We start from the raw sequence: 25,264 nt of genomic DNA, 5'->3' as shown, positions 1-25,264 counted from the left end.
CGACGACCATGAGTATATTGTGACGGGGATTTGGTAAAGGGGTTTGAGACAAAAATAATAGATGTCAGTTTGCCAAGGACATGAGCTTGATAAAATTGTGGTATTGGTTCAATCATATTCCCCATTCTATGAAAATTATAAAAACACAAAAAAAAAACAACAACAACAAAAAACAAAAACATAACAAACAACAACAGAGGTATAATTAATCGAAGCGGGACCTATTACCACTGAAAGCACCCACTTGACCCGAGGGCAGTTTGAGAAAGCGCCCGTGTATCCGCCAATATGTTTCGTCCGGATGGATTTTTATTTAATAATTTAGAAAGGCTCTGAAAGCACCCACTTGACCCGAGGGCAGTTTGAGAAAGCGCCCGTAAATCCACCAATATGTTACGTCCGGTGGATTTTTATTTAATCATTTAAAAAGGCTCTAACGAAAACAACCGCATAGGTAGTATACAGTGAGCTATTAAGAGATGCGCGCATGCGCGCTAGCAAGTATACAGGCATTCGCGTCAACACTAATGTAGTTTTTAGGTCTTATTCAATTAACACTTCATGGTTCAGTAAAGCATGCATACACCGTTTGTTACATACGATTGGTCTAGGTTGGTGCCGCCAGGCAGAATTGAAACGTCGTATAAACATGTACAAAGAAATCAACGTTGATTAAACCACATTGACATAAAAATATAAATATAGAACTAAGCATAAATAAGGTTGTGTAGCTCATATGTGTTGACGCCAAAACTCTTTTTAATGATTTCAAGATTTTGGTATTGATTTTTCTTTAAGAAACCATGAAAGAGAAATTTCGAAATATCCTAATAAGTGATGACAAAAACGTATCTTGAATGTTAAAGAAGTCTGCGATGAATTTGAAAACATTTTTTTTCCTTACTCTAACCGAGTTTGTACCATGATCAATATTGGTAATTTTAAAGCTGAACTCTCACAGATAAACCGTTTTGACAACCTTTTTTAACTTTTGTCTTGGAATGAGCCAATTTTGCAGATATATCAGCAAACCAGTGATTTAAGACTGCTGAAAAAAGATCAGATCGCAGATTTTCATATAACCGTTCGAAAATTAATATTGTATGGCTTAAAGCGTTACTGACGGTTTAAGAAAAATGCATAAAACATCAACATTTGAAATATGAAAATCTGCCATCTGATATTTTGTCAGCAGTCTTAATTTCCACTGGTTTCCATGCATTTTCGCATATATTGGCTTGTTTCAAGACAAAAAATAAAAACTTGAAAATTTGTCAAAACGTTCAATCTGTGAGAGTGCAGCTTTAAAGCCACAACCAACACCAAGTTGATCAGGAGAAAGAATCTGACAAGAATGATTCCGGTCGGCCGGGACGGGAAATTCCTGTTAGCGAGAATGGAGATATATATTAAAGATGAATGATATATTTTACTGTATTATATCTATTGTGTAAATGTATAATTAATAAAAAAACAAACAACATTAATTTAGCTACATATATTTGTGACATAACCCTGTATCCATTAGCACTTACTCAACTGTAACATTGTAGTCTCTTTCTCCCGGTTTTCCCTACAATGTGCTCGATACGGGAGTTAACAGTAACTTGTACCCCAGGTATCAATTTAAACTTTTGTTATTCCGCCGACCAGTATCGAACCCGTGAAGACTATCGCAGCGGACGCCTATTATTAAATGTTTTGTTTACATATATATAGTGTCAAAATTTGCAGTGAGATAAATGATGTAATCAGATTTCCAAATTCCAATTCACCAGAAAGGGGAGGCTACTGTGCATGAAATTGGATACCGTCACGAAAAGAGTGGTGTGTAACCTTCCTTATAAGCGTCGGATGGTTCAGATCATTCCTGACCTCCACTTTTCTTAATTTATCGTTCAAAATGGAAATAGCGATCACTACCGCAAGGCGTTACATGACTACAATTTGCCTAAGATGTTTGAGGTCTCATGCGGCGATAAAAAGTTTAAACATAAGTAGAGTGTAAGTAAAACAGCGTTTTATTTCTGAGTCGCGAAAATACATGATGTTTTGCTATTTCAGGCAGCAGAATCATATTCTTAGTTTCTTACTTGTTTAAGATGTGACAAGTTTAAATTCGACTTTGAATTTTTAGCACTCTTGACGGACCAAGGCAAATTACCATGACTGTTCTTAAGTGCAGATTTTGAGGAGACAGCAGAGTTGTAGAAGGGTTTAAATGTCTACCGCTGGTAGAGTTCACATGCCTGTCTACACCTTAGTGCAGCAAGTCTCAGACAAAGCTCAAATTTCCAAATGAAGCAGTGCAGATTGGCAGAAAATACATATTTTACTGCCCAGATTGAAAGACCATTATGTAGCCCAGGTTGAAAGACCATATCAGGGTTCCCCCTGGGTTCTAAAAAGTTGTCACCACTTTTTCGCGGGGGGTTAAGGGGGCCGTGAAAGGCCCCCCTACAGATCCAGGGCAGCGCCCTTGTGGGGGCCATGGGAGCAAAGCCCCCTGAAGCTCATGGTGTTTAAGCATTTTAAAAGCCTTAAATTGCATTTAATTAGCACATTGTCGTGCAAAAACATAACATTTTGTTGTACATGAAGCACAAGATATTAGCAAATTGTTATTTACTTGACAAAATATATGGTTTATGGACTAGTATATACAGAAAAAATATGAAAAAAAATGTGACATAAACATCAATATGTTGATTTCAGTCTAATGCCTGCATACAATAGTGTCATAGCATTAAAGAATACGTGGAATTATGAGATAAATTTAAAATAAATGGAAACTCAAAGAAATATACATTGTCAGACTAGGGCCATAACTTTCCTAATAGAAATTCGTCTACCTACTCTTTACTCCAGCCAACTTATTAGAAGCCTTATCAAATGGGGTTTAATTCTATTTATTTGTAAGCATACCCAGTGATTTCTGTTAATCTTTTTGACACTTTTTGAACCCTTAGAATGCTGCAATTAAAAATTGCGACAAAACAGAAAGCAAATCTATATTTAGCGCGTAAACGTCATTACGAAATTTGCATATCACGTGACTTTCAGACAACATAAAATTCTATGATTTACATTTTTAAAACTAACACGATAATTACACAACAACACAAAGCTGTTGAGCTAAATATAAAAATTGTTTGCTAATAAGAGACATTTATAACAGTTAAAGGATGTCATTGTTTATCCGTGAAAGCAATAAAATTCTGCAATAATTAGCGAGGTGTTGAGTGGGCCATGACTGCTTGCCCTAATTATCTGATTATTTTTTGTTGTCGCACCAGCAGATGCGCTTGATTTATGACAGTGACAGAATCGATTATCATGCAGCCGCATGGACACCATGTCATTTTAAGAAAATATTTTAGAAAAAAAAACGTTGCCGTAAATTCGCCAAATTTGAAAAGTTGTTGCCACTTTTGCAATTTTGTTGCAAATGGCGACAATGGTGATCGCCAGTGGGAACCCTGATATGGTCTAGATTGGCCTTTGCATATTAGATTCTCAAATCTGCCCTAAAGACACTAATATAGGTCCTTTTCCGGCTGTTTTTTTGCCTGTATTTCGCTTAAATTCTGAATGTCAAAATGTATGTCTGATTTTACCATACTGCTGTTTTAATCCATATTCATTTGTGATAGGTAAGTAATTTAGGAACTCAATCAAAGTTCATGTTTTCTTAATGTTAATGCATTTCTAGTTCTGATTTATGTTCAAATGTCAGCTTTCGTTTGTTTCAGTGGTGCACAGGTAACTTCATTCCATACAGCACCAAGGCTACAGCACAAGCTTGACGATTTCTTTGAAATGTTCTCCTTTAATGGAGATGAAGTTGCCACAGGTACTGTTAAATATGTACATTAAATGTTTGTTCTTAATGCATAACATGCTGACTGTTTGGTTGTGATAAATTGTTTATCAAGAATAATGTTTGGTTGTGATAAAACGTTTATCAAGAACAATCGATAAATCATTGCTGACAATATCATGTCGGTGTCAATCGAAGTATTCAATTCAATTATATACAATTCTTCTCACAGGTCGACCATGGAGATTGGATGAGCTACGATTAAAAAGTAACCAAGATCTTCACAAACTATGGTGGGTATTGCTAAAGGTTATTTTCACATCTTAAAATGATCACTTTGCTTTATAAGATTTGTATACTTATCTTCATATTCATATTGCAGTTCTTCAAATGTTAGTTTTTAAAAACGATCGTAAAAGAAAGTTCTGATAACTTGTACTAGGTCAATCTCGTTGGCACAATGTTCTGCAAGAGTGTAGTCTTGTGCTGTGGGGAAAACGATAGAAAACTTACTTGCCCAGCTTGGTGACCACCAAATAAACTCAAAGAGTGAGAAGGGAGTGCACTTACCACTGCTCTAACCAGACAATCATGTAAATGTTAAATAAGAATTAAAATAATGTTTTTTTATTTCTTTACAATCTGATGTAATGTTCATCTACTGGGTGAGTACCCAAATCGGAACAGTGCCTAATTTATATGGAACACCTGTTATAAAAGCGTTTTTACGATTTTGATTTGTTTATTTATGATTTTAATCAATATAGATGCTTGCCTTACATTCACGTTTCAAATAACATGATACTCCGGTAAGTTTATAAAATGCTGCTATCATTCAAAGTTGTTCATGTTCAAATGTCAATACATGGCACGCGGGAGAATGACTTCATGCTTGCCACAATTACAGCATACTGGCACAGTCTGTATATTTTTACTTAAATCGTCAAATTTTACTGACAAAAATGACAAAAAGACAAGCTGGAAATAATAAAAATTATTAGTTTACTTAAACAAAACATGTAGCAATAATTTTAAAAGTGAACACAAAAATAAATAACGAATTAAAACTGTTCCATATTTAGTTACTACAGTCGCAAAATTGGCAGTCCTTGACTGTGCGGTTTATAAAGTACTTTCCATGCAGATTGGAAGTATCTTGAAAAACACCATTTATATCAACCAATTGGTCTTGAATCCTAGTAAGCTGATGGACAATTTTGTAGCTGTGGTGCAAATCTTACTAAAAATATTTCAAAAAAAGTGCTGAAAGTGTTCCGATTTAGGTACTCACCCAGTACAGTTCTGGAAATTTTTGCCCTCTAAGGATAAAGAATGTAAAATTTAAAGAGTAGGTATAAAATCTGGGGGCTGAAACCCGCACCTTTCTTCCTGCAGTCAACACCACAATGGCATTGCTGTAAAGCTAGTTCAACAGCTAGGCTGTTGGAGTGCCCTTTATTGCGGACATTACAGTATGTTACAAACTGACTGAACAAAATCATGTAACTCATTCTAGGTACGTCCTATTGAAGGAACGCAACAAGCTTATGACTATGGAAGATATGTATGCTAAAAAGAAAATGGAATTCGTCAATCCAGAACGAATCTACAAGGTAGGTATTTGTATTGAAAAATATTACATTTATAATTCTAATTATGTTTTTATTTCTCTGTGACCAATGTCAATAAAATGTGTTTTGGGACATTTGAAAATGGAGCTTTTTGCTGTTTTAACAGGCCTTTTTCTTTCCATTTTGGAAAAAAAGACCCTATACATTTTAGTAAAAAATTGCATTGCGAAATATGCCATTTGAGAAAAAATAATTGCTTAACATGATAAATGTGGAATTTTACAGTTAAAACAACAAACTTTTCTGTCTCCTGCAAATGAGGAAATTATTAAAATATTAGTTTCTTTTCTTTTTCAAAATACCTGAAATGGCTGATATAAATCTGTGTTAGTGTAAATATCTATTGCAATACCATAAATCATGACAGTTTATATTGATCTCTGATTGTGATGAAAAACGATTTCTGAATTCAATAATTACCTAAACCTACACTGATGATTGTCAGACAGTTTATTCAGATGTTGAATGAGCAATCACAGGAAAGACTTTCATAATTCTTTTAATATATTTTTATTTTATTTTATTTTTACTTATGATAGGGATTTTTCTCTCCAGATTGGGAAAAATATTATATATTTTACTAGGGGAATAAGTCCAACAGCTGTACACATGGGATTTATAGAAAAAGGCCTGTCTAGGTATGCAGTGGTGGAAATTAGCACAAGCCCACAAGCCCTGCACTGGCAAAATGTTTTCCGAGCTTGCTCAAATTCTGAATTTTATATACATGTAATAGGGCTTGTTAAAAAATTTCATACCAAGCAATAGTATAAGAATTCGGACTTGTTCATCCAAGTCTAATTTCAATGACTGGGTATGTCCTAGGGTGTGAATTTCATCTGCCTGGTGAACCCTTAGTATGTTAGTATCAACAAAAGGATTGTGTGAGCAGTGAAAGGATATGTAAAAGATTCTATAATCTCAATTTGGTAACATTGTGTTAGCAGTAATGAAAGGATATGTAAAATTTATAAAGAAAACATGTTACAAATTGTAGTTTTTGAGCCTTCAAAGATTGCAAAATACCGTAGGTCCTATATAACACCTGATTTCAGTTGAAATAAAAGAGATATACAATCTGAAATACTGTAATCTGGACAATAAAAATAAAACAGTTGTTTGTCTTTTGTATTTGTGTATGAGGTGTTGTGTTTGTCATTGTATTAATGTTACCATAATCTGATAATGTTTTGTTAGACATTAGGCCAATATAAATTAATAGCTAGATTTTCATCAAAATTTTGTTTTAAATGGCGGCGGGGGTTGACAATATTTTTTTTTCTTATTTGACTGTTTCACCGTTCAATATCTTTTCATGCCCTTTTTTATTGCATAAGGGACCATATTATACATGTGTTACTAGACTACAAGCATAATCCTAACTATACCCCAATTTTACTTGTGATTTTACTCATCGACACCTTAGGTATGAATAAATGTTTGTTCCTGGTAATACTGGACAGATGCGCAAATATAGACCGAAGTTAAACATTTTTTTATTTGATTTAATCAAGTTCAAGGGGCTGTGAAAAAAAGAGGGCAAAGGCTTGGCTGAAAATCTAGTAATTTATTTATACGGTAGTCACATTTTTTGTCTATTTCCCAGGTAGAAGAGTCTATGGAGAATATACTGGAGATAGTCCAAGAGCGTGATACGGCATACAGACTTCTGGAATTCGGGGATGAAGGGCAGTCTGATACATATGTGTCCCGTAACGCTGTCGGTGAGATATAAGCTTATTGGTATTGCTACTGTTAATGTTGGTAGGTCCTTTGGATGGTCTGTCAGTTGGTAGACCATGTCAAAATAACTGGAGAACAGATTGACCAACGGCAATGAAACTGGAGTGGTCAGCTGCTCTTGAACAAAACATGTATTCTATTCTGTATAGGGCAGTAGATCAAAGGTCAAGCCAACATTTCTTGGACAACTTTGTCCAAAAAATATCTTGGGAACAGTTCAACCTAGTACCATGAAACTTCAGTGGTTGGTTGTCCTTGACCAGTAGATTCATCGACTCTTGTTGTTTTTGAGGTCAGAAGGTCAAAGATCAATCGTCTTCTGGATGTAGTATCAAATATAGGTTGTGATGTTTGTTTTCAGGTCAAGTTTGTGCAACTATTAATCTTTTTCATACTTGTTTATTCAAACTTCCAAATTTTTCTGGCAAAGAGGTGATCATTAGGGTAAACAAATGATTGGCCAACACCTCTTGTTGTTTCCATCTGTATAATATTGCACCAGTACTATAAGTAAACTTATCAAGAATAAAAGTCATCTATCACGGTTTTTGAAGACCTCTGAAGTCAAGAACTGAGCTCATCGGTTGTAATTATATATACAGTACACTCCACGCGGAACTACCACTTTCCTCGGTGACTATTACAAACATGAATATATTTACTGAAAAAACACACACTTTACCCCCCCCCCCCCCCCCCCCAACAAAAAGGGCGAGGGTGTCTTCTGGTAAATGGCCCTGTATATATAGTTAGAATATATAATAAAATAAAATAAATTAATAAAATTTAAATCGATCAGTCGAATACCGTGTGATCCCATTTAACTCTAGGCTGGTTAACCAACTGCCGTATTTACCACATTTGCGTCTAGGCTGGTCAGAAACTACCAAAAGATCAGAAAAATAATAATCAATACCGGTAATCGTTGTCTGAGAATCTTGATCGAAATCTTTGATTTCACAATAAACAAGATGAACCATTGGGTGTACGAAAATAAGGTATGATGGCTCATGCACGCCTGGACGATTGAGGTTTCAAACTTTTAGAAGCTTTGTTTATATATTATATATAAATTTTTATACATTACAGGTATACCTTATGAGAAGACAAAAAGAGACCATTACATACCTAAAGAAGTTAATAAGAAACACCAGCTGCTGAACCCAGAATATGAGGCCTGGATGGGCAAACACTTGCCGAAATATGAGGAGAGGTTGCGACGGATACGCAACAGAAATATACGGACTCTTAAACGGAAAAAGGAGGCCTTGATGAAACAGTTTGATATGACGGAGGAAGAACTTGAGGAGATTGAAGAGCTGAAATATGATGAGAGTAACGATGAACTGAAAAAGTACCTGAAAATGACAGTCCAACTGAATGATCATAAAAAGTGAGATTGTGTACAAGGACTTTTCGGATTTTTCACATGAGAATTATAGATTATTTAAATCGATTCTTTCTTTGATTCTTTCAAGTGAAGGTCTAATAGAAATACCATAAATTTTGAGGGTTCATGTGAAAGTGTTTTAGGGATTTTTCATAATTTTGACTAGATTATAGATTATTTTAATTGATTCTTTCAAAAGATGGTCTCATAGAAAAACCATAACATTTGAGGGTTAATGTGAAAGTGTTTTAGGGATTTTTCGTAATTTTGACTTAATTATAGATTATTTAAATTGATTCTTTTTTTTTAATCTTTCAAATGAAGGTCTCATAGAAACACCGTAACATTTTAGGGTTAATGTGAAAGTGTATTAGGGATTTTTCATAATTTTGACTTGATTGTAGATTGTTTAAATTTAATGTTTCAAATGGCGGTAGAAATGATTGAGCATTAAAACAGCTTCAGATTTGTTTATAAATTTTGATTGGTGACATAAGGATTATTATGGATTATTTCTAAAAGAACTCAAAAACGATGGGTGAATTGAATTAGTAATACTATAAATCGTAAGAGTATGTAAGGATTTTGGGAATCTTGAATGGATTATTTGTGATGATTATAAATGTTGTAAGTCTGTAAAAAAGGTTTCATGGGTAACAAGCTTTGTTTGTATAGTGACGTGAAGAAAGTTATTAAATGATTTATATGAAATCTTTATTCGTTGTTCTCCAATAATAAATAAACAAATTTGCAAGTATTAGTGCTTAATGTACAGTAAAACTGCGATTGCTCGAGGTCGCCGGGGACCGAGCCTCAACCTTGAGGGAACCGATGTTTCGAACTACCCGATTCTCAATTCTCCAGTCTGTTATGAAATATATTTCGGTGAATTTCAAGTATTAAGTTGTCTGTTTACTATGACACCGATTATGTATTGCGTTGTGGAAATCGCTCATATGTTCAAAGACTGTCGTTTACTATATGTATACTAAATATAAAATGTAAAAGCAATATCACTAAATCAATTTATTTTTACAAAATGGCCATATTGTGAAAAGCAAAGTGACAAAAAGGAATTCTTTTCATAGATTCCGATGTTGGATCGATATGGTAGTGTTTATTCATATTTTTATTACTCATTTACATTTCTCACAATTAACTTCTCGTCATTAACTTCTCATAATTATCTTCTAAAATGCCCTTATCAACTAATATCGGTCATGCTTTAACAGCGTTGAACGGTTTTTCACACCTTATCAATTGCCTTTCAACTGACATTGCAATTTTTACAACTTGCGTAAATTTTAATACCTAGCAATTGTTTGTTTTTTTTGGAACATGCGTTTGGGAAAAAAGGGAAATTATGACCTTGAGGGAGCCATAAGGTTTTGTGCATGATTTGTGTACTTGGGACCGAGAATATTGCTCGACTCCTCGACATAATTAGGTTTCGATGCAGGGTAGGTATATTTTATATGAAAATAGAAGGAAAAACGTTCCGACCTCGAGGGAACGCCGGTTTTCGAACGACCGCTTGTTCGAACGACCGCAGTTTTACTGTATCAGAGTATTTGTATTCCAACTGAATGTGCATTTAATTGTTCCTGTACAAGCTGAGTAATATTGTGTCATAGACTGTGACTGATTTCCATATCATTTTGATAAAATAATGATTATACCTTATCATTTTACAAATAATTGAATTTTTGAGTAAAATTCTGAAAAAAAAGAGACTGTTTTAGATAACATTGGCCATAACATTTTACTTGAGTTTACTGTGAAATCATTAATGTTCTTGGGGCATTTATGTTCGTGGTTTTCGTGGGTTGGGTGATACACAAATTCAATATCCCAGGAAATATAGACCCTGTATTCATCTTTTTAATTGCCATGTTATATACATATTCAAGTTTATTCGTTATGAACAGAGGCCGCAATATACAGCGTAAATATCTGTCTCACTGTATGTCTTACTATCATTGTCCTTCTCGATGTTTTCACAGTTTGCATTTTTTTTAATTGGCATTCAATGGCTTCGTCTATCTGTATTAATGATCAGAGTACATCTTCTTTTATGACCTTAATTTCCAATTTAATCGATAGTTGATATGGTACATGCACTAATTGGCATGTTGTACCACTTTAGTGAGTGTCATAGACTGAATGACGTAGAAGACGGAAATCACAGGCCAGCCCGTGGAGATTATGCAGACTATCTAGGACGATCGCAGTTTTAATTTTAAAAATAAAAGTACCCTAGAAATTGTATTTTTTCGGCAAACAACAAACTTTCATGCCAAGGAATATAAATGATTTCACAGTATGTCATTTAAACCCTTAATCCACCACTGGTTGGAACTTTCAAATAAGGTGGCTGAGCCCTGTTAAGTGTAATTTTCACATAAAAATATTCCCATATGATAACAGGACCAACCACCAATAGAATTTCTGTATTTTGCTGCGGAAGATGGGTTGTATGTTTTACTGGAATAGTCCTTATGAATTGTGGTCGATAGGGCCCAGTTTTGTTGACAATACAGCCAAGGTCAACCTTAATAACCCTTTAATACTACGTGTGACATAACCCTCTCAAGAGTTTGCCCTGTGCCCTGGGAAACTTGATCTTTACAAAATTGCTCAGCTGTTGTACTCTGTGAAGATCTGTTCATATCTGCTAAGTGAACGAAACAGAATGATGAAGAATTGTTAAGACAGGAATTATCCCCAGCTGAAAGGCAGTGGGTAAAAAAATGTTAGGTGTATGTGTGTGTCCCAAACGTAACTTCAAAAGTTTTGAGGTATTGACTTCACCAGCTTCAGATAGATCATATTGAGAAGTGCAGAGCACAAGATCCAACTTTTGAGTTACAGCCCTTAGTTTTTTCATACGCCAGTCCACAACATGATACATATATTTTAAACTTAACCTGTGACGTAAGGTTGGATGGCATCCTGTACGCTGTGTGAACAATATCTTATTCGACTTATCACCAAGTTTGATCTGATTGTGAATCAGCATAACATCTCAAGACAGGTTTGATAATTGGCAATATCATAGAAGCCTTTCTTTATAATTATCACCAAACTTGGTGTCCTGAAAATAGGAACTGAAGGGTGTATTTTGCAATAGTTGGCACTCTTTTTTCATTAAGTTTGTATGGAACATAGATATTGACATCAAATTTCATAATGCTAGATAGATCATATTAATGAGAAGTTCACAGGAAGTTAGGAACCATAACTCTGGATATTTATTCATACCCATATCAAATTGCTGCTTTTTGCTTAAGGAAATAATTCAATCAATGATTTTTTTCACAACAGGCAAACTAGCAGAGAACCACAAATTTACCAAAACTAGTCACTCAATTTCCGCATTCTTAAACTTTTTGCCCTTTGTTCAACTCCCATTCTTGTCAGAACAGGAAGGAGACCCTGTACTTGATTCAGTGGGGGCAAATGCATTCTGTGACTCTTTTTGTTATACATGTAATTCCATGTAATAGCAGTTTTCTTGAAGCCATCAAATAACCATGAAAGAGAACCATTCATGATTTATTCACAAAGGATACAACATACAAAAATGAAAAAAAAATACGTAGTTAAAATGTTGTGTTGCAAAATTTTGTATACTTGCATTCTTTGCATACAAATGGTACATATATAAGTTTACAATGTTAATGATAGAAACTAAAACTTTACAAAAGTCTTTAAGTTTTGGTACAGTGGTACAACCATCATCATAATCAGACTGTATTGTTTCCTCTTGAAGTATAAACTTCCTTACCATCCATATTGGAAGTTTTTCTTTGAAGTGTGGAAATTTAAACCCCATGTAAAGAAATCTACTGTTGTCCAACTACTGTGATTAAACTTTTCAACTTAAAACAAGCCAACACTTCACAAATTTGAAAAATGTGTTTAAACATTAATGTTAAATCATTACATAATGAAATTATGGCCATAACAGTAACATTGTTACAAGATTTGACTTCCAAACATCCAAGCGTTCACCTTTTGGAAGTTTTATCCAAGATTATAGAGTTTTTGGACTTTCAAAACTTCCTTTAATACAAGCCCTGAGATGGTCATGGAAGTTCTTTCTATTAATTTTAGTTTCAAGACCACAATAGTGTTACTTCTTGTCCGCTACATGTAATCACATGCTATTAAACAAAATATACTTAATCTGAAAAGATCACACTGAACTGCCAAAACCACTGGTTATCTTATTGTTAACTCCAGAACACTAGTTTCACCTCAAGAGGTGTTACTGGCATCAAGCCAAAGTATCTGATCAAATTAACTTGAACTCCAGAGCCTGTTTTCACTAACGTCCGGAGTTTAAGACTCAGACTCAGAAAGCTAAATTTTATATTTGTTGTAACAAGGCTATTATAGGAGCAAAGATTGTAAAAATATATATTTGTGTGTTACAAATCATCCTTTCTACAATCAGGCACTCATCTTTTGTCACACTTAGTTATATTATAGATTTTTTGAAACATTTAAGAATTCAGTATTCTCAGCCCGAGTCTTAAACTCAGACTCATGACTGCTGACATTAGTAAATATGGCCCCAGTGTCATTTTTTGGCTTTCCACAGTAAGCACACGGTAAACCACCTCAGTACTGGAAGCTTCTCTTCGTGTGTATGTCTTCCAAAATCTGCTGTAACTCTTCATCTTCGAAGCGCCCTTCCAAACTGCAAATGGATATTATTCAGAAGGGGATGTCATATCAAACAATCTGACAGTTATTATAAATTGTTTAATTAATCCAACATTAAAAATACAACACTTCATAGTGAAAAATCCCATGCTACATCATTTTCCAAACCTTTATCAGCATAATAGCATGTGTTCAGTGCTACCTTTTACACACTGTTGTTAATTGAAGTTTTTAAAAAATATTTACTAACTATACAATGACATTTTTTCAAGAACATACTATATTTCATAAAGAAATTATTTTATAATTTTTATGAATTTAATTGCTGATTTGTGTTTATGTTCAAGAAAATGCATTTAATCATTTATAATGCCATTGATTAATTCAATAAAAAATTCTGGGAAAACCGAAATGTGTAAAATATAAAAGCATTTTCATTGGTTTAAACCTATGGCACTGTGAGTTAAAAATGGAAATAAAAAGAGACATATAAAAAAAGTGGTTTACACACCAAACTCAGCGTTATATGGTGTACCAGATGCAAAATAGCGTTCTATCAAAATATACCCTTTGTATCGACACAGTCAATGCTGAATGCATGTGGACTTATAAGTCTGAAGTTTCATCTGAATATCAAAACGTTTAAGATTTATGGCAGAATTAAAGTTTTCGCATAATGCTGATGCTGCACCAACACCAAAAGCTATGACAATACCACCACTTTTTTTCTTCTAAAAATAGACGAGTTAAAAATAATAGATTGTTGCAGTCTTGAATATAAGTTCAGCATTTAAAAAAAAATACAAGCCTTACCTGGGAATGAGAGACTTTGCCTCCTCAGCATTATCTGGACACAGATTGGCCAGGGCAGCCAGCTCAAACTTGTGCAGTTTCTTGGACATCAACAAACTGAAAATGAAAGTGAGCTGCATATTAAGTTAAAGTACCAAATAGTTAAAGCATTTATTATATCAACTGTTATTTTCTCCTTTCAAAAAAACTCAAAAGCAGACTGCGTAAGCTTAATTTTATCAGTAAATTATCATACCACCAGGATAAATTGAGCTTTCCCTAAGAATGTTGTAAATAATAGTAAAATTTCAAGCTGATAAAAGCACAAAAATTTGGCATTGTTATTTAAAATTTGAATTATTCAAGTGCCTCTGGGAATAGGAATATAGTATACCAATTGTCCTAAACAAAAAGTTAGCATGTAAATTCAGTATTTTGCATCTTGAACTTTATATTAAATCAAAATTAATAAGAATGATCAATGCAGCCTAGAGTTGCAGCTTGGCAGCCTACGGAATGAGGGTCAGTTTATCGCTGAGCTAACAATAAGGCGTTTCATCAAATTTAGAGTCCTTACTTTCTAACAGCTGCAATAGTTTCTCTGTTTTTGAACTTGGAGAAGCGCTGTGTATACTGGAGAGTCTTCATGAAAACCTCAGACAGTTCCTGTTCCTCTTCTGCACTCTCATTCTGAGTTTTCCTGGATGAAAGAGATTCAGCTTAAGTTCATTGTTTGCATAGGTGAGACCATAGGTTGCACCATGGCACTATCAGTCAGTAGGGTTTTAATGCAGTTTCCTTAAGGACAGGGTGCTGCAGAAAAGTGTCAGAGTGGCACATCGTGTCGGCCTAAGAAGGATGTAAATGTAATAGATTTAACAAAACAAATGTAACTTGGAAATGTGTTAAAGTGCACATGTAGTTTTAGGTTTCAACTGCTTAATATATCATTGACTGATACCACCTGTGGGAAAAGTGTATTTTAATATAAGGCAATAAAGGTGCTTGTTAATTGAAATATTATTTTTGTGTTGCATAATTTCAGGCAACTACAGACAATTGGTTTCCTCAATTAATCATCTTAATATTTACCGTAAAAAAACACAAGGAGATTGATGATAAATTTCTTTTAAATTCAGACATTTTACTACTGTACTAAATGGGGAAATCAACTTTAAACCAAAAAAATAATTTATTATAGAACCATACCTGTGCTCTAACAACATCTGCACCTCTGACACCAGCAATGTTTCTGCATTTTCAAACTCTGGAAAATTGAATAGGCATTATAAATGTATACAAGACAATACAAATATAAGAGAACTATATATTTTAACAGCTTGCTATTTATAATGTTGATAAAGTTTAACTTTGCATTTAAACATCATATATATATATATGACTCTGAGCTATTAAGCCGTAAACAATAAATCAATTCATGTTACAATTCATTTGAATGTACTATCCGAAATTCTAGCAACAATTACAAAAACAGTTAAAACGTCCAATTCAGCAAAATACGATATCTCAGATAAAGGAAACGTGTTTCAAAAAATAGCCTTAACAGAATTGTAACGTCTTATGCGGATCATATACACACCTTTTGGAAACTGGAGCTCAGAAGCGTCTTCTTCTTGCTTATCCGCGGTGGTGGATGTACCTGTCGCCATCTTTATTCAACGATTTAGCCATATCGCCTTGGACCAAACGGGATATTAATAGTTTAATTCTGATTTCACACAACTACAGTTGTCGTTTCATAATTCAGGTTTAAGTAAGAAAAATAACAACTGGTTTTATTTGACGTAAAATAAATAAGAGTGATGGGTTTGATGATTATGAGTCTGTGCTTCCTCGCGTGTGTTTGTGAATGGAAAGGGTGGGGGGTGGGGAGGGGCCGCATATCAGGATATCACGCACCGACATGAGCTATGTTTGATTGTATAAATACGCACACAGAAATATTATCTAGATAAAGTAAAAAAAAGTCATGCATAAAAAATATACTTATCAAACCTGTTGCAGGTTCAAGAAAGATTTCAACATTTGCGATACTGGATAGAACTGGATTTACACCAACACTCCGTTCTTAGGTGGCAGTGTCGGTCAGGGTTTGAGAAACATGAAGGAAATACTAGCCGTCGTTTAATAAACAATTTTTAAGATGATGTATTCAGTTTTTAACATGGACAGATATTCACACCAAAAACGTCATGGATTGATATTTAACTATGATTGTGACGTCACAAGAGTTGACGTTGCTTACGTCACCAGATTAGTTGCTTAGCTATAAAGTTTGTGTACCATTCACTGAGAATACACGTTTTGTAGAGTTGAATCAAAAGAAACGAACTGGAGACAAAAAAAGACATCTAATACTATAGAAATGGTAAGCGTTAAAACAACAGTATTTCTATAATACCTGGCAACATGGGTCTATGAACCTAAATACATGTTACGTTCTATCATATTATTTTTTTTATTTGATATCAACCGGCGTTTGGCAAATGATTTTTTTTCTATTATTGGAATTACATTCTAAAAATGAAAATCTGTATGCCGCATTACCTACAAACTTAAAACAAGATAGGTACGTGTCATTGATAATTTAGTGAAATGAAATGTTATTGTGGTGTCGACTGCGAGTCTAAAGTTTAAAAACCCCGTTCGAGCATTCACTGTTTCTTTAACGTTAATGGTATCAGAAGTAATGCAGTAGCGGCTGAATCACGGGGCTGTAACAAAACGGTACACGGAATGGTCAGTACATCCAGGTTTAGAGTGGTTCGGTTCCGGTACACGAGAGCGGAAAGTAATATCAGCCGCATAAGGCCTTTCCAACAGTCTTCATGTTAAGTTAGCCTTTTTAGCGATGGGGTTGTGGTGTCGACTGCGATGTTCAAACCCCTTGTCTAACGCCCTAACTTCAGAAATTTTCCAAATAAAATAACTGTCATTTGTATTCACGTTTTTTAAAAGTTACAGTCAGTCTTATCAAAACTTATTCTACGCTGCTTAACGCGCTGGATTGAAAAATACGAATGACAAGATATTATTTTATTTAGAATATATTTGTTATGGACTAAAGTAATAATTATATTAAGTTGTATAATTCGATTTCGGATTTTGTGACTACGTAGCTATTAACCGTGAAGAAAAGAAAACAGAGGCTAATATTAGTTTTGATCTGTACACAAATCGAATGTTGTTTTTTTCATTTTAAAAAGTCAAATGAGTAAAACACAAAAACTAAAATTTCTAAAATTAGAAAGAAATATTCGGCATTTCATCAACCTATTCTGTGCCCCTTTAATATATATATATTTGTGGATAGCACACAGTAAGCACGTACGTGACTTTCTGTATAGTGCTGTTTCATTCACTGGCGCGTAAAATTATCTGATTTTCATTTCGCAGATTTCAGCTGCATGTTATCCCAGACACGCCATGGTATAACTATGACGTCATTCATTTTATTATAAAAGGGCCTGCCAACCGTCCCCCTTACCGCAATAGGACAAAATATTGACAGATGCACCTTTTTTATATCTAATCTTTAGTATCCGCCAACATAGCGGACAAGTTGCGTCTCTGACAAAATCATTCGCATTATTAAATATTATGATATTTTAAAAATAAGCCTCGTGGCCAAAATAGACTTTTGATATTAAACTCGCGTTCATAGAAAATTAATTTAATTACTATTTAATTCTCTCACAGAAATCAGGTAGAACAAACATACGTAATACAGGTAATGACGTCAAAACCGGCACGCATGCGCAGAAACGCAACGCTGTAGCAGACGATCAAAGGGATGCTATTAAAGCTGCCAGACGATTGTACGACAACCCTGAAGACACTCCGGGAAAGGTATAGAGATATCAATAATTTCACAACGTTAATGCCTTTCTCATATGCTTAACTACGTCACTTTTTCAATCTGGATCATAGTCATTCTTGTCTTTTGTTTAAAAAAACAGCAAACAAACATAACAAAAACGTCAATATGACGTCACATAGTGATGACGCGATACATTTTCCACGCCGCTTTCAAGCATTCCCCGCCAAATTTCCCCGCCAAATGTTTTTTTGAGAGAAAAAATCTATGACTGTGACCTTTAATCAAATTAAATAAGCAATTCCTGGAAGATTTCTGTAATGCCATAACGATAAACCATGGAGTTGCTTATAATGGCAACCCCGGTACTTTATTCCACTAAGTTATCGATAAAGCAGAGTGTACCGGGACATTTGGAATAACTGTATACGAATTATAAAAACATGAATATGTTAGGAAATATGTTTGGTAATATTGCTGTTGTGACAAAATGTAAATATACCGCATGTTTTATTCCAATTTTTCAGCTGTTTAATAGACGAGAATATTAAAATAACTTTTCTCTAGTTGAATTGGAGGCCAAATGTAGTTTTTTTTAAATGATTTATTTATTTATTTTTAGTTCATACACTGGCACAACTCTTTCAAGATATCGAAGAAAGAAGAAAACTTTTCTGGTATGTAAATCATATCGATTTTCTTTGCATTGTTTTTTTTTGAAAACCGGGATTCTGTACAAAATACTATATCAGGGTATATCACTATTGTAGCATTTTTTTAGATATGCAATGGTCAAAATTTAACATGTTCACCAAAAATGTATATTTTTCAAGGAAATACGATATTAATCCAAATTACGGCTAAAAAATGTAAGGTCGGGTGGAAAAAATAGGGTCGGTAGGGTTAATGGAAACGTACATTTATACGCCTTATTTGGTTTACCACAAAAAGGTGAAATATATCAGTTTTATTTCACTAATAAATCACTATAACCCACCGAAAAGCATAAACTACATGCATTTTTTTCCTGTTTGAATTAATGAGTCTCAATAACAGGTAAATAGTTTTTTTTAGTCTTTACTCAATCATTTTCGTTGGTTTTAAAGCTGCACTCTCACAGATTTACCATTTTTTACAACTTTTTTATTTTTTGTCTTGGAAAGAACAATTTTTTGCGTAAATATCTGCAAACCAATGATATAGGATTGCTGACAAAAGATCAGATCGCAGATTTTCATATTTTCGTTAGAAAACTAATGTTTTTTTGGCTTAAACCGTTACTAACGGTTTTAGAAATATGCATAAAACATCATTTTTTGAACTTGATTATAAAAACCTACGATCGTATTTTTGTCATCAGTCTTATAAAACTGGTTTCCATGGATTTTCGCAAACATTGGCTCGTTTCAAGACAAAAAATAAAAAAGTTGTCAAAACGTTCAATCTGTGAGAGTGCAGCTTTAAAGTCCAACGAATAACCGCACACTCACCGTTATTTTCTAGAGGAAACTGAATTAAATGTCCTTCTGTATAGAGAACACAGTGAAACTACACGAAATGCTAGCGTCCACCACGCCGTATCTCCGTGATTCCACGAGTCATGGCACTCAGAAGGACTCCCCGTGTCACGTGTCACGAGATGGCACCCCGAGCCGCCTTTGGAGCAACGTACACCTGTCACGTCCGGCAACGCCGCAACCCACCCCGCCATGTGAGGAACTACCCAATGTTGAACTAGACAGTACGTACACCATTAAAATACTGTCGAACCCTGTTGGCTCGAACTCCCAGGGACCATACCACGAGCCTCGGAAAATTCACACAAGCGGGGCTCACGTTCAGTATAAAGAAATCGGTTCTTAACTTAACAGTTCGAGCCAACGTCGAATTCGATCCTAGCGAGGTTGAGCCAACGGGTTCGACTGTATTTATTTTCCATTAATACAATAGGGTTATAAGTACTGCGTTTTGATCCGGGAGCTTGTATTCGACTCGAGTGGATTTTTGCAGATTCGGATTTCACGATGCGTAAGCTGAGTGAAATCAAAATCTGCAAAAATCAACGAGAGTCGAATACGACATTCCGGATGAAAACGCAGTACTAATAACCATTTTATTATACACATTACTGGTAAGATCACTTAAAAGCCACATGTTTCCATAATAACTGTCATTTTAACAACGCACTATTTTGTTTTATGACGTCATTTTAACATCGCACAACTACTAGCTAGTTATGACGTGACGTCACAAGAGTGGAATACGGCCGTTTTGCACTGTGTACCTGTGAGACTTTATTTGTTGAGATATACTGGTGAACGAGTCCTACCGGAAGTTATTGCGGCTAATTGAGGCCAAGACGAAGACGCACTGAGTGGAATACGGACTACCGTATATTGCGATATGTATTGCGTGTGGATTTATGATGGGTATATAATACAAATAAATACCGAAAGATTGTAGTGTTATAGATCCGTTGTTTGCTTCATTTATTGGAGTATATTTTCTCCCACCTCAGATAAGTAGATCTAAAAAAATTGACCATGCTAGAAATTCTTATCTTGCCCACGGGCAAAGACCGATTTGCCTAATAGCATAGTCTAAATCACTGCGCGCATATGGTATCGATGACAACCACGAATTATTACATATCTATACGCAATTATTTTCACTACGCATAAAAGAGTTCTAGCGAAAAATTACATGTTTTACTTTATTTTGTTTAACTGAGGTGGGAGAAAAAGCATCTACCATAGCCGCTCGTGTAACATAGGTTCATCCCAACCCTCGCGCAGGGTGTTCTGCGGAAACTTCGTAACCCTCGTTTCCGTAAAACACCCTACGCTCGGGTTGGGATGAACGTAGTTACACTTTCGGCCATGGAAGATACTTTTAGTCCCGTTTTGAACCATATAATGTGACAGTAATGCACTGTATTGCAGTATGAATCATAACAACTACACCTTGTACTAGTAATTGTTCTGTAAAAACTATTTTTCCCAAGTTCTTCAATGGGCGTTGAAACTACTTTTATGGAACTATTTTTTCAGTGTTCCGCATGTCGAATCTGATATCTCGGATGGAGACAACTTTCACATACGTTGAAGAAACAAGACTTAGTCTAGCTACGCGGGTGTGCGAAAGCAATTCATTTATGGCCCAGATTTCCGACCTTCTGCGACATCTGCTGAAACACTTGTATTGTACAAGAGATATTTACAGGCTAGGGACCAGTAAAATGTTCTCTATTGATGTCAAACAAGATATATTCTTCAAGGTTTTTACTTTTATAATTTTATTTTATAATTGTATTTTTCGTTGTTGAGTATTCGTAAGTTTTCATAATATCTTATCAAGACTGGCTTTGTGTAATACTAACAGTAGTAAAATATGATTAATGTATACTTGATTAACAAAACATTGTTTACTCCCTGTTTTAATTCGAGTGTGACCATATTTGGAGATAGTTTTCGTTCTCTTCGAAACGTCTGAAATTTGACTCCGATGGCGCTATATATACATTCCACTGATACTGACAAACTTTATATGTGTATGAGTAATAATACGATTTAAATATCATGTATAGGAGATCGGGAGAGTAAGTGACATTGTTGACACCAACATTCCGCGAGAGGGCGTTCTATTCGGACGGAATCTTCGTGATGTCATTGAGACTGTTATCAATGGTGGAATTTCAACGTTCCGAGACGTCTTACCGGAAGACATTTATGTAAGATTTAAGTTTTGTTTTTAACAGTGTGACACTATATGTAATAAACAGACCTAAGTTTAAAAGAAACTCAGATGCGTCTTTTAATCAAATAAAACTTTATATTTGTAGTTGACACAAATGAGTATCCTGTTAAATGCAGATTATTTTAAGAATGATGCTAGCTGTTGAAGTAAATGTATCCTATGGACAATCACTTCAAATTTTGATGTCTGGTGACCCAATGCAATTTTGATTTCATTTGAAAGGGCTATATGTGTAGAATGAGACTGTTTAAAAGTTACCAAAAAAATAAAATAACAAAAAAGATCTTTTGGCCTTAAAACATAGCAGAATAGGTAAATCCACGTCCAAAGCATTTGGGGGAAAGGGACACATACATGACGTACAGTTTCTTGACCAATAGTGTAGTTTCAGTAATTTATTTCACATATTTATAACCAACATACAACGACCTTTCAAATACTACCAATATTATATGGGTTGTTTGAGCATTCAAAATTAGAATTTTCGCCAATGGCTTGGTGGAATGATGAGCTGAATTGTACATGATCATACTTAATGTAATAAAATGCGCCTGCGGAGCTACGAAATTGAAACGGCAAAAATATTTTTTTTATTATCAGGACATGATTGCCAAGCGCGTCTCATCGCCACTTTGCCCGGAGCCTAAATATGCCCCTCTTAATTTCTGCAAGAAAGGTAAGGTCATTGTGCCGAAATACGCCCCTCTAAATTCCTGCAATAAAAGGTAAGGCCACTGTGTCCAAAGCTGAAATACGCCCCTCTAAATTCCTGTAAAAAAGGTAAGGCTACTGTGTCCAACGCTGAAATACGTCCCTCTAAATTCCTGTATTAAAGGTAAGGCCACTGTGTCCAACGCTGAAATACGTCCCTCTAAATTCCTGTATTAAAGGTAAGGCCACTGTGTCCAACGCTGAAATACGTCCCTCTAAATTCCTGTATAAAAGGTAAGGCCACTGTGTCCAACGCTGAAATACGTCCCTCTAAATTCCTGTAAAAAAGGTAAGGCCACTGTGTCCAAAGCTGAAATACGTCCCTCTAAATTCCTGTATAAAAGGTAAGGCCACTGTGTCCAAAGCTGAAATACGTCCCTCTAAATTCCTGTATAAAAGGTAAGGCCACTGTGTCCAAAGCTGAAATACGTCCCTCTAAATTATTGCAATAAAAGGTAAGGCCACTGTGTCCAACGCTGAAATACGTCCCTCTAAATTATTGCAATAAAAGGTAAGGCCACTGTGTCCAACGCTGAAATACGTCCCTCTAAACTATTGCAATAAAAGGTAAGGCCACTGTGTCCAAAGCCGAAATACGTCCCTCTAAATTTCTGCAAAAAAGATAAGACCACTGTGTCCAAGCCGAAATACGTCACTCTAAATTATTGCAAGACAGGTAAGGCCACTGCGCCCGAAGCAGAAATACGTCCCTCTTAATTACTGCAAGAAAGATATGGTCATTGTACCACAGCCGAAATATGTCCCTCTAAATTACTGCAAGACAAGTAATGCCACTGCGCCCGAAGCAGAAATACGTCCCTCTAAATTACTGCAAGAAAGGTATGGTCATTGTGCCAAAGCCGAAATATGTCCCTTTAAATTACTGCAAGACAGGTAAGTAGCAGAAAAAACAAGCCTCCTATTTCTTGCAAGAAAGGTAAGGCCACTCTGTCCAGAGGCGAAATACGTCCCGCTAAATTACTGCAAGACAGGTAAGGCCACTGTGTCTTGATTGGAACAATTCCCCTCTTAATTATTACAAGAAAGGTAATGCCACTCGACCTGTCCGTAGTGGATAGAGGGCGCCGCTCTAAATTACACAAAGAAAGGTATGGCCACTCTGTCCGGAGCAGAAAAAACGCCCCTCTAATTCCAAGATAAAAGGTAAGGCAACTTTGTCCGGAGCCGAGATACGCCCCTCTAAATGCCAGTAATAAAGGTTAAGAAACCCAGTCCGTAGCCGAACTATGCTCCTCTTTAATTTAAACAAGAAAGGTTATACAAAGCACTGTCCGGACCCGAATTACGCCCTCTCAATTGCTGCAAGAAAGAAAAAGTCACTATATGCGGAGTCGACCTTCTAAATTCTTGCAAGAAAGATGAGGCCACTATGTCCATAACCACTTTAAATTTCAACAAAAAGGTGAGGCCATTATTTCCGTAGCCGAAATATGCTCCTCTAAATTCAAGCAAGAAAAGAATGGCCACTGTCCGGTAAAAGGTCTGCAGAAATAAAAGACCATATACAATACTTTGTCAACGAAGTTTATGTAACGGTTTCAAATAGAGAGTTAACAGACACTAGTTTAAAGGAAAATATAAAACATATAACATTCGTTTTTTCTCTATACGTTTAACAGGTTTAACAGTTTCAGTTTATATACACGTGGTGAAACCCCTACGTAAAATTACAGGCATAAATTAACACAAATGGCATTTGACCAGATGGCGATTTTGAGTTATTTCACTCATACTTTTACAATAAAAATAATTATTTTAAAGGGTTGTTGGTAACACTAGGAGGATTATAAAATACTTAATCGGAGCTTTTCGGAGATGAAAACACACACATGAAGGAATGATTGATTAAATTTGAGTATAGTAAGAAAGTCCATTTATTTCATGCTTTCAGGTGGTTTATTAATAAATAAACAGTTTGTTTATCGAATTGTAATTTTTCCCGTTTCATTGTTAAAATGGTTACATAAACTCATAAAATGCTGGGAATAGAATGCTACGACGTCCTTTAATTTTGTTTCCGGTATGAGTTCATCTAATTGAAAATTTCCGCGGTTTTTCCATTATATATTAATACAATTTTGAAAAGCTACTCGAGAAATATTACTTTTGGTACTCACTCGGTGAAATATATTGCATATCTTAAACTGAAACAAACAATTATCCTCAATGTATATTCTGGTATTGTCCCATTTTATCATTTGTCACTGCGCTCCCTTTTTATTCTGTCCCAATATAATATATTTCTTATAGTGAATGGCATTTAGTAATTAGTACTGTTTTTCCTTCCTTGAACCAAAAACGTCATTCACAATATCAATACAAATATAGTCTCCGCTATGTGTTGTTTCCCACCTACTACAAGACCGATCAAGACGCGCGTTTCCATGACGCCGATTAAGAAAGAAGCAATAAATGTGACATTACCAGAAATATGTGTTACCAATGCATTAACAACTCTTTCCTACTAAGCATTATTTCTTCATACGTCTTCGAGTTAATAAATCTTCCTCTATATATGGACGTGCATTCTGGCATGTGCTGTTTCAACCACTGGCTATATAGACTTCAATCGGTATTTCCTTTTGTCTGAACGATGTTTGATTTTTCAGATAGCGGCACCAAGAAACAATCGAGTGCTGCGAACAAGGGCAGGGTTTCGTTGAATCGCCGAAACAGAAATTTGGAGCTTAAAGAAATGGTGAAACAGGATGGTAAGACGATGCGTGTTGTAATATTGTAATATAAACTAGTAAATGATAAATTAATGAACCCGTTTAAGTGTAAATGTGGTACTCTTATTCAAAATCAAAACATACACATGTATAACAAACATAAATGTTGAGTGATAAACCTTTAACTGCTTACTTAATAATGCATGGATGGAAATTATT

The 25,264-nt window shown here is 35.1% G+C and overlaps 2 protein-coding genes across 2 annotated transcripts; one reads left to right on the top strand and one right to left on the bottom strand.

The window, feature by feature from the left end:
• The first annotated feature begins 1,842 nt into the window (after nucleotides 1-1,842).
• LOC128245693 (39S ribosomal protein L47, mitochondrial-like) lies at nucleotides 1,843-10,299 on the top strand. The gene is made up of 6 exons (XM_052963917.1): nucleotides 1,843-2,004; nucleotides 3,753-3,853; nucleotides 4,053-4,113; nucleotides 5,337-5,437; nucleotides 7,062-7,175; nucleotides 8,284-10,299. The coding sequence occupies exons 1-6, from the start codon at nucleotides 1,904-1,906 to the stop codon at nucleotides 8,589-8,591; spliced, it is 786 nt and encodes a 261-aa protein (XP_052819877.1). The 5' UTR covers nucleotides 1,843-1,903; the 3' UTR covers nucleotides 8,592-10,299.
• A 1,827-nt stretch (nucleotides 10,300-12,126) lies between these two features.
• Nucleotides 12,127-15,720, bottom strand: LOC128202931 (DNA-directed RNA polymerase II subunit RPB4-like). Its single transcript, XM_052904112.1, has 5 exons — nucleotides 15,648-15,720; nucleotides 15,257-15,314; nucleotides 14,625-14,747; nucleotides 14,069-14,164; nucleotides 12,127-13,289 (listed from the first exon to the last, which is right to left on the bottom strand). Exons 1-5 carry the CDS (start codon nucleotides 15,715-15,717, stop codon nucleotides 13,211-13,213), a joined length of 426 nt encoding a protein of 141 aa, XP_052760072.1. The 5' UTR covers nucleotides 15,718-15,720; the 3' UTR covers nucleotides 12,127-13,210.
• Between the last annotated feature and the right edge of the window lie 9,544 nt (nucleotides 15,721-25,264).

This window comes from Mya arenaria, chromosome 9, assembly GCF_026914265.1.
Source record: "Mya arenaria isolate MELC-2E11 chromosome 9, ASM2691426v1".
Lineage (NCBI taxonomy): Eukaryota > Metazoa > Mollusca > Bivalvia > Myida > Myidae > Mya > Mya arenaria.
This window is presented reverse-complemented; position numbering and strand designations above follow the sequence as displayed.